This window comes from Rousettus aegyptiacus, unplaced genomic scaffold, assembly GCF_014176215.1.
Source record: "Rousettus aegyptiacus isolate mRouAeg1 unplaced genomic scaffold, mRouAeg1.p scaffold_m13_p_11, whole genome shotgun sequence".
Lineage (NCBI taxonomy): Eukaryota > Metazoa > Chordata > Mammalia > Chiroptera > Pteropodidae > Rousettus > Rousettus aegyptiacus.
In genome coordinates, this window is record NW_023416286.1 from 10,486,824 (window position 1) to 10,500,409 (window position 13,586).

General features: G+C 34.0%; 1 protein-coding gene across 16 annotated transcripts in view; it reads left to right on the forward strand.

Moving 5' to 3' along the window:
* Positions 1–13,586, forward strand: part of NBEA (neurobeachin) — a 611,133-nt gene that overhangs the window by 332,200 nt on the left and 265,347 nt on the right. For all 16 annotated transcript variants that reach the window (XM_036228295.1, XM_036228296.1, XM_036228300.1 and 13 more), the window contains 2 exons: positions 2,101–2,209; positions 5,509–5,675. In XM_036228295.1, coding sequence (XP_036084188.1) covers positions 2,101–2,209; positions 5,509–5,675 — 276 coding nt within the window. The remainder of the gene's footprint in view (positions 1–2,100; positions 2,210–5,508; positions 5,676–13,586) is intronic.

Sequence of the window (13,586 nt, forward strand, 5' to 3'; positions counted from 1 at the left end):
GTTATCCCAGAGACACAGAAGTTGTTCATCGTGTCAAAATTCCTAAAAAATGTCATTCATTTATCGTATTACAGGTGAAAATCTTCATCCTCATGTCAGTAGGTGCAGATTCATCAAATGAAATGTAACATTCACGATTTTAAAATAAATATTTTCAGCAAACTTTTCTCATTCTGAAAAGAACACAGAACACTTCTAGTTTTATTTATAAAACTCATAAAGGAGCAAATCTGAATATGTTGTGGCTTATATATATTAATAAGATTTTAAAATATGTTAAAGAAGCACGAGAATGTTAAACAAAATGTAGCAAAGTGGTTAATATATATGCATACAAAAGTTAAGGTAAACTTAAACTCGCCCCATTCTGATTGAAATGTATGACAACCTGAGCAAGAAAAAAATGATTCATTTCAACAGTGAGCAATGAAAAGAAAGAATAGCAAACTTGAAAATAGCACTTGTTTAAAATCTAGAGAGAGAAAAACTAGATAATGTGAATATTAGAACTAAATTTTCAAAAGATGTAGATAAAGGAATTGAAGTTACTTCATAATTTCTCCCTTTCAGAAAACCCCAGAAGAACTTAAAGTTAAATTTCAAATACCCTTTGTTTTTATTTTAACACAGTAATTGTCTATTACAAAAGAATATATTGTAATTGACATGAAAAGGACTTATTGTTTTCAGCTGACCAAATGAAAAGAATTAATGTTAGAATGTCCACAGGAGGATGGCAGAAGTAAACACAATTAAAAGGTTTACTTTAAAAAATATTGTTGGTTAATGAAGATGCAGTGCAAAATATAAAATTACAAAATTTATTTTAAAACTTATGATCTGGAGCAAGGAACTTAATTTTTCTGAGCTGTGGTTTCTTACGTTTAAAAAAGAAAATAATGATGTATATATCTGAAGATTCTCGAGCATATTAAGTATTGTGTTATCCAAAAAAAGGTTTGGTTATAGTTTTTATCATCATCATCATCATCATCATCATCATCATGTGGCTTAAACCAACAGTCATATTTTTTTTAACCTTTCATGAATCTCATTGACTGGGCTCAACCGAGCAGTTCTTTAGTGCCGTGGAGAATTGTCTGGGGCCACAGCTACCCGGGAGGCTGGCTTTGGGCTGGGGGTCTTCTAGGCCTGGAAGGCTGAGCTCCTTCTGCTTCTCTGAGTGAGACTCTCTACATGCTACGAGCTTCTCTTAGCATTGCAGCGAATTCTAGAAGAGACAGTTCCACGAAAGAAGGGCAAGAGCTGCAAGGCATTTTGTACCCTAGCCTCAGAAGTTACATGGCATCATTTCTGTTGTATTTTATTGGTCACTGAAAGTCATTTGGCCCTAAGAGGAGTGGAAAAAGACTTCCCTTTGACAAAATCACACCACAAAGGGCATGTGGGGTGGGGGCATTACTGCAACCATCTTTGGAAGTACCCTCTACCTGTGCTGTAGAAGGTGAAAAAAATCGATATGTAAGCATGGAAAGGTGTCTGAGATATACCGCTAAGTGAGAAAAGCTAGGTAGAGAAAAGAGTGAATAATACATATACTAGTAAAGGAAAGTGGTGAAAATATTGTTTAAAAAAAATTGCTCCATGTTTACATTTTTAAATTTCACTGTACCTCCATCTTAGAATTTAGAATCTTAGCATTTAAATGAATTTTAAATGGCATTTGGTCTTGTCATCTGTGTTAATTAAAGTAAGAATCCAGTCTATAGATTTTCTAATATAATGTCACCTAGCTTTTGTGTTATTTCCAAGGTAATGAATTCGTTTAACCATTTAAATCACTCTATCAGAAACCCTCTATTTTTATTGCATTAAATTTTATTAAATTAAGTGAATGATTTGTTCACAAGACACACTGTATTTAACAGAGGCATTGCTGTACCAGTTTTATGTCATATTTCTATATTTCAAATATCACCTAATTAGAATTTCAACTATATTTATATAACGTAGCTTCGTCTGAAATTTATGCATAATTAATACTTGTAATACCGAAGTTCAGTTGTTGAAAAGTTGGATCAACCAAAGCTATCAAGAATAATAATTCCAAAGGTTTTTTTTTCTTTTTTTTTTTTTTAGATTACTGTGCCATGCTATGAAGGACCACATAGTTCGTGTTGCAAATGAAGCTGAGTTTATTTTGAACAGACAGAGAGCTGAGGACGTACATAAACATGCGGAATTTGAGGTAAGCTTTTGGGAGCAGATGAGAGTCTGCTTTTCTGTTATAAGCCTACCACCACCAATGGTGACCTTACGATAAGAAGGGTTTTTAAAAGAGGAAAATTTCAATAAGGGCAGGCATTTCGGTTCTTCAGTAAGTGTCAAACACAGCACTAGTTTATTTTCACCTCATTTACAACATGCCTGCGACTAACCACTTGATAGACTAAAGTTGTTCTAACTTACTCTTAAAAGCAAATAAAATTTTATGATGCAATTACTTTGATAATTTTTAAGATAGCAGAATTTACAGACCATTAGATATGGATATAACAAGTAGTTATATGAAGTCAGTTTCACCAAACGTTTAATAATTTATTATTAATGTATCCTTCTTTAGAGTGGCTATAAGTCATGTTAGTTCATATTATATTGTTTTTTTTTTTGTAACTGACATTTTGACAATTGAAGCATTGCTATTCTATGATATATATGTACCATTCATTATATCTATAGACAGAAGTATAATAGTTTAAAAATCCTCATAAGTACCTTGAATAAAGAACAAATTAACTGTCATTTCTATTGCAAAAACTAAAGGATGTTGAAGTATTATACATTCCATAGTAATCATATTTTAATTTGAAACATTATTTTTATATTTTTAACATGTCAGTGGTTTTTTGCTACTGTTTATATTGCCTCAATTCAACAAACATCCCAATTTTATTGTTTTAAATATAACAATTACTTCTGTTCAAACAAAATTGGTTTTGTAAATATTTAGGTAATCTGGTGTTTGGCTTAAGTTGGACTGTCAGTGGCCTCGAAAATAATAAATAACTCATCAGTTTATTTTCCTGATGCAACACGCGAACAAGTGTGGTGTGGCTGGAAATCAGAGCACAAGATTTCAGTTTTGATGAGGTTTTTATCTCAGTAAACCAGCTCTCTTAGTTATGCAAGTTGATGTTCTGGGTCCAGTGATCTCTGACCTAGCTGCTGAAAAGCGGGAGACTGAGAAACAGCCTTTGGCGCTTCAGAACCAGTAACCTCTCCTTCATTTGTCAGATGAGACAGTGCACAGTTCGCATATGGGATTGCAACAATCTTATTTTGCAAAGGATACCAAGCATTTTAAACTTTGAATAAAGTACATTGATAATTAAGTGCTCGTCAAAGTGACATTTCATGTCACCTCAACAATAAGTAATATTTGGATATTTATCAGAGTATCTGGATGACAAGATTGAATTATCTGTTCTTTGAAGAATATGTTTAAGATGTGTCAGAACTCTAAACAAAAAAAGAATATTCAGTTAATTTTTGACTTATTTCACACTTTATGAAAATTAAGATTTAGAATAATAACTGAATTCTCTGTAGGACCACTTCTGACTCAATCATATTTCTGCTAAAAAAATCAAGATATTTTATGGAATATAAGCAGATAAATATTTGTCATGTGAAAACATTTAAAATAAGTTTTTAAGTAGCTAGATATTAGTGACCAGCTTCAATGCTTATTTAAGCAAGGTGATATCAAACTAATGGCAGCTTTTAAACGCCTTTTTCATTATTGTCCCCCTAAAAAATCTTTTTGCACAGTTTTTGTCCTAATTGTTCCCTAATGGAATTTTATTACCATCAATATGCTGCATATCTTTCTGTCTGTGTATTGTGTGTACATCTACACTTTATATATAAAAAGAGTAAGATTTTTTTCACATATCTATCTCCAACACCAATTTTCATCCCCTTGGGGATGAGATTACTCCTATTGAGGCTGCGTGGCCAACAGTGATAAAAAGCTATGAAGGGAGACGTGAAGATTCAGTGATTTTTAGATTATATATATATTAAATGTATATAATATAAATCTTTTTTGAGAGTATTATCATCGTTACTTAATGAATGTACATTTTTTTAACCCAAATGTTTGAGTGTGTTCTCTTTAGGTTAGAGCTGTATTAATAAATGATGTATGTGTGTGTCTGTGTTCACCAAACACTTATCATTTTTCAATTATAGATTTTATAAATGTCATGACATTTTACTAACACTTTTTGAGAATTTTCTCTATCTCTTATATAAGCTTGTAATTAAGAAAGAAAAGTGTATTTAATTTGAAATGGGTAGTTCACAGTTAAGATTTTTTAGTTAACCATTGTAATTGTTAAGGAAGAAAAATGAAAATCTAATTTTACTCTCCAATGAGCTAATGAAATATTAACCTCATTATGGAGGCAGACCATTGTACTAATTGGTGATTCTCTGTACAAAAAGATAAATTGGAAAATGAATTAATCCTTCTTAGATTAATGTAGGTTATTTCTGTGAAAGAGGTGAGTTGTGGTAGTACCCTCTATCAGTAGTTAGACAGAGGGCTGAGTTCAGATACTTCCATGAAACAGTTTTACATAGTAATGATGAATGTGAGCGGGTTAGTTATATGTATTTTTTTTAGATGTATGAAATTTTTTTCCTTCCTATTTATATGACTCATATTACATACTTGGTAACATTAAAATCTATAGTCAATCCACCCTATACAAAAATTATTATACAAACAAAATCAAATACAATTAAAGAAATGGTGAGCTTCATGTTCATATTGAACCTTTCGTTACACAATGAGATTGATTAGCTGCGTTACTAACACCAGCAAGCGTGAGAGCCGACAGGACAGCTGATTATTAGAAAAGATAAGGAAAGATAGTACTTATCCTGAGAAGCTTGGAACACATTAAATTTTAGAGTTGGGAGAGATTATAGCCTCATTTTATAAATATAAAGCTGAGTACAGTGGGAAAAAATAATTTTTATAAAGTACAAAATAAAATCCAGGTCTAGTTACCTAAACCATTGCTTTTTCTTCTACACAAAATTGACATTTATGAAATAGAAAACTTTAAACTGCAAGTTTTTTTATCAGGACCATATAACTCTTATTTTAAGTGAGTTATATACTATATTGGTTAAAGGTCTATTTATATTTTTAATAAGCTGATTTTGTTTCTAAAATGATTATTTTTGGAATATATTAAAAGCATAATTTAAGAATTGGAAGAAATGTTAAAAGCTTTTAATTACTTTATATAACATTATCCAAATTATTTTATGTAGACTTTATGTATAAATACATAGAACACATTTTTACAAATTTGAAAGGCGACTATATGTTTTCTTGAGAATAAGCTTTCAAAAGATTGCATTATCTGAGTTTTGAAATTGAATTATCATTTAAACTAAGGTTAATATCATTCGTTATGCATAGCGGAAGTTATACATCAATTGTTACGCATTGTTTGTATTCCTTTGTAGTCGCAGTGTGCCCAGTATGCTGCTGATAGAAGAGAGGAGGAGAAGATGTGTGACCACCTTATTAGTGCTGCTAAACATCGAGATCACGTTACAGCAAATCAGCTGAAACAGAAGATCCTTAATATTCTCACGAATAAGCATGGGGCGTGGGGCGCAGTTTCTCATAGGTGAGTCGTAACGAATTACAAGTAAACAATAACTCACAGGTTAATTATGTGTTAAAATTTTAAAAAGGACTGCACATTTTTAAATTATTTAGAAAATATGATTTAAAGTATATAAAATTACTAGAATTATTTCCTGGTATCTTTAGGAATGCCTCTTTAGAATGATTTAGGAGACAATATAAACTTTTAAAAGTAGCTCCAATGGAAGTTATTTCTAATTTGTACTTACATGTAACATAATAAAATTTGTTTAGGCAACTATTTTAATCTTGATAGTCAAATCTTCTTACTTATTAAATTTATATCATTTCTAGTTTTCTTAATTATCAGTCATAATAAAAGCATTTACTATGAATAGGTAATACATTAAAAAAATTTTCTTTCATATTTTTCTATTCAGTCTTTCTTAGGAAAAGTTTCATCTCAGTTGAGGGCATTTATGATATTATATACAGTTCAATTAAAATCAAAATTGGTTATTTAGAAATTACAGATGTTCTCCTTTCTACAGTTTGGTGGTTATAATTTTTTTCCCTCTGCACAATGAAGTTTTCTAGGAAAATGGCTAGTAATGGAGGATGTCGCTATATTTAGATTGCTAATGTTATTTATTTTTATATCTTCATTTTATTTGATCCTATTAAATGTTTTTATTAAGTCTTTGGCAGAGTTTAGGGGTTGTTTCATGTGGACAGGACACTACTCAGAAGGATTCTGGTTAGTTGGGGAAGAACATTTGAATATGACCAGGGTAGTAGTCAACGAATTATTCTGGGATTTCAAGTATCAGGTGGATTTAAGAAAACTTTATTATTTTTAATTATTAAAAATAAAATTATATATTATCTTTAAAAATAGTTAATACTCAGTATTTATTTCTTATAATAACACTAGTACCATGGTATCTAACATTTGTCAAATATTTATCGTGTACCAGGTACAACACTAAGAACTTTACGTGAATTATTTTGTTTAACCTTCCAAACATCCCTATTAAGGTCAATACTGAAAGCTTCTCCATATTACAATGAAGAAACTAAAGATTTAAGAGGTTATTTAAAACACATATAGTATCACACAGCTTGTACAAGTAGAGGCAGAGTGTGCCAGTCCGGGTTCTCCAGAGAAACACAGACACAGACCAGTAGATTCCATGTGATAACAGATACAGGCCGTGATCGTGGGGCCGGCAAGTCTGAAATCTGTGGGGCTGCTTGGCAGACTGGAGACCCAGGCAGGGTTCTTTCTCCAGGGAACCCCAGTCTTTTCTGTTAAGGCCTTCATCTGATTGGGTGAGGCCCACCCACATGATTGAGAATAATATCTTTTATTTAAAGTCAATTGATTGTTGGTGTTAATCATATCAGCAGAATGTTTCGCAGCAACATCTAGACTAGTATTTGACCTAACAGCTGAGGCCGTAGCCTGGGCACGTTGCCACATAAAATTTAACCATCATGTAGAGTAGCAATAATATGAACATTTTGACCAGCTGTTCACATCGTCTCTCTTTTTGTGTCATCTGAATGGGATTTACTTACTTTACTTACTTAGTTATATATAGTCAAGACTGTAACATTATACTGCTAATAATTCAATTAGCTTGTATGACTCAGGATATTGCCATAAATGTCTAAAGCTGTACAGCGTTTGGGTTTTAATATTTCGTTAAGTAATTAAAATGCCGCCAAAGGACAGTGACCTGTTCAGAGTGTCAGTCTCGCAGTAACGTATCAAATGCATTTTCGGCTCTGCTCACCTTCTGTGATATCTCATTAGATTGACAGACTGGCAGCGGGACCCCTCAGCAGAGGAGGTAGCTATCCTGTCTTGCACATTAATTCCCAGTGCCGACTAACTGAAAAACAGCAACATTTTTATCATCATCCTTTCTTAAGAGGGTCACTGAACCTTAAATCTTTTTTTTTAATTAAATAAAAGTTTATTGTTTACTGTTTACACTCAGGTTGCTGTTGAACTTTAAGCGTTTAAGGGTGGCTGTGTTCTCTATAAGCTTCCTTAGTATTTGGCGAATTAAAAAGGCACAGCCATTGGGCCTCATCTTTTCTTTCTCTTAACCTTAACTCTAGTCCAGATCTCTCCCTTCTCCTCAGACGTGTGTATCCATTTGCCTACTTGGCATCTCACACTTGGATATCTATGAGTCACCTGCCTTTTAACAGGACAAGGGAACCCCAGCCTTATGGATGCCCTGGCCATACATGTTGCTCTTAGCCTTCGTCACTCTTCATACATTCAACATTGAGCCCTCAGCAAGTCCTCTTGTCTCTGACGTAAATTATATCCAGTATTTGACAACTTCTCACCATTACTTTTGACATCACCTGACCCAAGGCACCGTCATTTCTGACCTGTCGCATGAGCGTTTTCCATAGTTTCCTGCTTTGGCCCTTGTCCTCCCGGAGTCCTTCTCAGCACAGCGGCCCAGGTGATTCTTACTAAAACGTAGATCCTTTTCCTGTGGCTATCAAATTTAATTAGTAAAAATTAAATTTAATTAAAAATTCAGTACCTTAGTTGTACTAGCCACACTTAAGTACTTAATATGGTGCTGCCATATTAGACAGCACAGGGCATTTTTATCATCACACATAGTTCTCTTGGGCAGCACCGCTCCAGAGGCTTTGCATGTCACTGAGGGGAAAAAAACAAACAAAACAGTGACCTACAAGGACAAAGAAACGTGCTATTCTTGATAGAATAGCCAGAGAAGGCCACCCTGGTGAGGAACCACTTGAGCAAAGACCTGTCTGAGCATTTCAAGCAGCGAGGACAGCGCGCGAAAGATGGAGGTACTCGGGCTGCTCACGAAGTAGTGAGAGCCAGTCCGGCTGCCATGGGGTGAGCCCCGGGCGACAGGCGTGGGACCTGGCCTTCCTTAACGCTGTGCGCCCCCTCCCGTCCTGCTTCCCCTTGGTTCTTTTTGTTCCACTCACTGTGGGCTCTTGATGTTCTCCAAGCTTGCAGGACATGATCGCTCTGCTTGGAATGCTTTCTCCAAAAATCCCATGTGGCTACTGGCTCTCCCACTTTCTTCAGCCTTTAAATCAAACGATACTTTCTCAAAAAGGCCTTTTCTAGCCACCTTGTCTGAAATTCTTCTTCGTCCAAATATTTTATAATGCCTCTGGTTTATTTTCCTTTTTCAAAATTTATTACTATCTAATGTATAGCGTATTTTACTTATCAGTTTTATTGTTTCGTTTCTCACTAAAAGACAAGCTCCATAATAGAAGGCATTTTTTCTCTTTTATCCACAGTGGCACCTATAATAATGTCTAATGCATAGTGGGTGCTAAATAAATGTTTCTGAATAAATGAATACTTTTTTTTTACAGAATAGAATAATGAATTATTCTGTTGTCAGGGACAGTTTTATATTTTAAATGAGATAATTTTATTAAATGAAAAAAATACTTATTCCTGTGTGAAAACAAAGCTCAAGCTCACCTGGAAATGGGATGAACAGTTCTTAACTTCATTAAGTTACTTAACTGGTAAAACGGAAGGTTGTATGCAAAATGCTTAGCACAGTATTTCACGCATAGTAAATGTCTCATGTTTGTGAGGCTCCTTTTTTTTTTTTTTTTTTTGTTAGCTCTTTGCTAAGAGCCTGTTTTTTAAAGACTTTATTTTTTAGAGCAGTTTTAGGCTTAAAACTAAATTGAGAGCAAGATATAGCGATTTCACCCCTCCCCCTCCCACACACAGATCTTATCTCTCCCCTATTATCAATGTCGCTCATCAGAATGGTACATTTTTTTACTAAGAATTTTACTGATAATTTATTAGAATTCTTTGTGTATTTTGATAACACTCCTTTATTAGATGTGTCTTTTGCAAATATTTTCTCCCAGTCTGTGGCTTATCTTTTTGTTTTCTTGACTTACTGTAGAGAAGTTGTTTTGGATTTTAATGAAGTCCAGCTGATCTGTTATTTCTTTCATGGATGGTATCTTTGCTGTTGTAGCTAAAAAGCCATCACCATGCCCAATTCATTTTCTCCTACATTATCATCTAAGATTTTTATGGTTTTGCATTTTACATTTGGGTCTGTGATCGATCCATTCATTTTGTGTTAATTTTTGTAAAGGGTGTAAGATCTCTGTCTAGATTTATTATATGTGTTTATTGGTTCTTCCAGCACCATAGCACTGTTTTGTTTTTTTTGTTTTGTTTTGTTTTGTTTTTTGTTTTTTGTTTTGAAAAGACTAACTTGCATTAGCTCCCTTATCAGTCGCCTGTTTTTATGGAGGTCCCTTTCTGGGCCCCCTACTCTGTTCTATTGACCTGTTTCTATTCTTTCGCCAGTACCACGCTGTTTTGCTTACTTTAGCTTTATGGCAATTCTGGACGTTGGTAGCATCAGTCCTCTTCCTTCCCAAAGAGCCTTTTTAAAGTAATTTCCCCTACCACTTTGTCACCCTCCAACTTGCGATATATACTTAAAACTTGTTGATTTTATTCATTTATTAAACAGATAACTCTCGAGCTCCTATTTGTGGTAGCATAGTGATGAGCAAAACAGATTTGCTCTCTATCTCACAGAGTCATAGTCTAGTAGAAGAGACTGATATGTATGAATAAATGATATAAATACAAACTTTGGCAAATACTAGGGGAAAATATAGGATCCTCTGTTATATAACAGAGGGTCTTCATTTTAGGGTAAGGAGTCTGGGAGTCTTCTTTGAACAAGCTGCTTTTAAGCTAAGAACCAAAGAGATGGGCAAGAGATTGTCAGCAAAGGTTGGTGTGTAAGGCATTCAGGAGAGAAATATTACAAAGACTCAGAGCTTAGAAATAACAAAGTAAACAGACAGGAGGCTAGTATGTCTACAGCTTCCTGAGCAGTAGGGATAGTGGCTTGAGATAAGGCTGGAGAGTAGCATATGAGCCAGATGATTTAAAGTCTTGTAGATCATGTTAAGTATTTATGACTTTAACCTAAGTGGCATGAAAAGTAGTGAAGGGTTTTGAGCAAAATAGTAACATAATCTGGTTTATGTTTAAGATCGGTCTGGTTGCCTTATGAAGACTAGAAGAAATCGGGAAGTATGGTCACCCTATTTATAGCCAAGTTCAAATGTCACCCTTTCCATAGCATTCCCTGGCTTGCTCCCTCTTCTCCAAATTTGCCTCCTCATACTTTGTTGTTTGTATCTGCGTCGCCGTTACCTGTGAAACATCACTTAATGTTTTATAGCTGTGCGAATGTGCGGTCTCTTTCGGTAGACTTGTAGCTTCCTAAGTGGAGGGAATGAATAACACATTACGCATATTTACAACCCTCTTATCAAATGTATGTTAATTCTGAGGAATTTCATTTCTATAATGTCTACTTGTTTTACTACTTTTATTTTTTGACTCAGCAGTACTGCTGGATCAAACGTAATTTAGCTTTTGAATTAATGTTATTGATCTTTATTTCAGCCTTGAGGAAAAACTAGAATTTGAAAGCCCCTTTAAAATGCATGTTCAAGAATTAATGCTGTTAAGTAGTACTTGGTATGTACAAGCAGTTTTTCTTTATTTATTTTATCTTTTGAGATCATATTTCTATTTTTTAAACTACACAAACCAAATTTAAAAATGGGCAAAGGACCCGAATAGACATTTTTCCAGAGAAGACATAACAGATGGCCAACAGGTACACGAAAAGGTACTCAGCATCGCTAATTGTTGGGAAAATGTAAATTAAAACCACAAGGAGACATCACCTCACACGTGTTAAAATAGTTATCAAAAAGACGAGAGATGACAAATACTAATGAAGATGTAGAGAAAATGGAACCCTCGTGCACCATTGGTGGGAATATAAATTGGTATAGCCACTATGGAAAACAGTATGGAAGTTCCTCAAAAAGTTAAAAATATAACTACCATATGATCCAGCATATCCCACTTCTGGGTATATTTCCAAAGGAAAGAAAAATGTATCGAAGAGATAGCTGCACCCCCATGTTCAGAGCAGTGTTATTTATAATAGCCAAGATGTGTCAACAACCTAAGTGTCTGTCAGTGGATGAAAGAGTAAAGAAGTGGTGTGTGTGTGTATACACACACACACACACACACACAGTGGAGTTATTATTCATTCGTACATTAAAAAAATCACAGAAATCCTGCTGTTTACAACATAAATGGACCTAACATTATATGTACTAAATGAAATAAGTCGGATGGAAAAAGACAATTACTATATGGTCTCACTTATATATGGAACTAAAAAAAAAACAAAACAAAAACAAAAAAACTCATAGAGAAAGAGATCAGATTTCTGGTTGCCAGGGATTAGGATGGGTAGAGGGAGAGGAAATTGGATGAAGGAGGTCAAAAGGCACAGACTTCCAGTTGTGAGATGAATGCGTGTCAGGGACGTACCGTACAGCATGGTGACTGTAGGGAACCGGGTGTGTTACACATGAAAGTTAGAAGAGTCAATAGATCCTAAGAGTTCTCATCATAAGGGGAAAAATACATAGGTCAAATCATTATGCTGTATGGCTTAAACTTATACAATGTTATATGTCAGTTATATCTAAATAAAACCGGAAAAATCGAAAAGAAAAAACTGTATAAGTTATGACAACCTAAAATAAAATAGAGAGATTATGATAGGCCCTGAGTAAAGTGATATACACACGTGTGTGTACCCCCACTTTTTAGCGTGCGTTTTAATATATGCGTTACCACCGAGGTTTTGTTTTCTGATAAGATGTTGGTAGTAATTCACATTTATTGAGAGCAGCTATGTCGCTATGCACTGGCAGTAACTCTGCTGTTCCTCACATCTGATGTCTCATTTTTGTTCTAACAATACTGTAAGAAAGGTATCATCTTTCCCATTTTCCAGATGAGAAATGTGAGACTCAGACAAGTTGAATAGCTTGCCCAGCATTCCATAGCTAAATAGTAGGGACAAGATTTGAATCAAAGTGTATCTAACCTTAAAGCCCATCATTCCAAGGATTAAATTGATTACTAATTATTGTATTAACTATAAAAGTTATCAAGTAGAATAATGAAATAAAAGTACTTCTCAAACAAAATTAAGACTCAAAAATCCAAGGCTTTAGAAAATATTTTTAAAGTTTGATGCATCCAAAACTTGAGTTGAATGAGCATTGATACACTGCCCACAGAAGGCGAGATTGAATTTGCAATTCTGAACTTAACTGCTGAAAGAAAAATAAATAAACATCCTGCAAAGGACGTTAACAGGATTCAGGGTCCCACGATATAATATTTAAATATCCAATAAACAATCCAACATTACTTAATATTTAAAGAATCAGAAAAATCTTAACGATTTCTTAAGGAAAAATAATTAGCAGATACCAATCCCAAAATGACCCAGATGATGGAACTATCAGATAAAGATTTAAAAGCAGCTATTATAACCATCTTCTAGGAAGTAAAAGTAAACATTTTTTAAATGAATGGAGTGATAGAAGATCTCGGTAGAGAAATAGAAAATGTTAAAAGGAAACAAATCAAAACGAAAAATGTAATATCCAAAATTTAAAAAATCAGCAATGAGCTTAGCAGCAGAATGAATATGACAGAGGAAAGAGTGAATGAACTGAAGATTGATCAACTAAAATTATCCAACTGAAGAACAGAGGAAAACACATTGGGGGGAAAAATAAAAAGAGCCTCAGGCACCTATAGGACAATATCAAAAGTCTACACTTTACATCAGCAAAGCCCCACAAAAAAGAGGAGAAAGAGATTGGTACAGAAAATTTATTTAAAGAAAAAATTGGCTGAAAACATCACATTTGGTGAAAGATGTCAAATCAGTGACTCAAGAAAATCGGAGACCCAAAACGGGATAAACTCAGTAAAAACTAAATCAATCTTCTGAAAACCAAAGATACAGAAAAA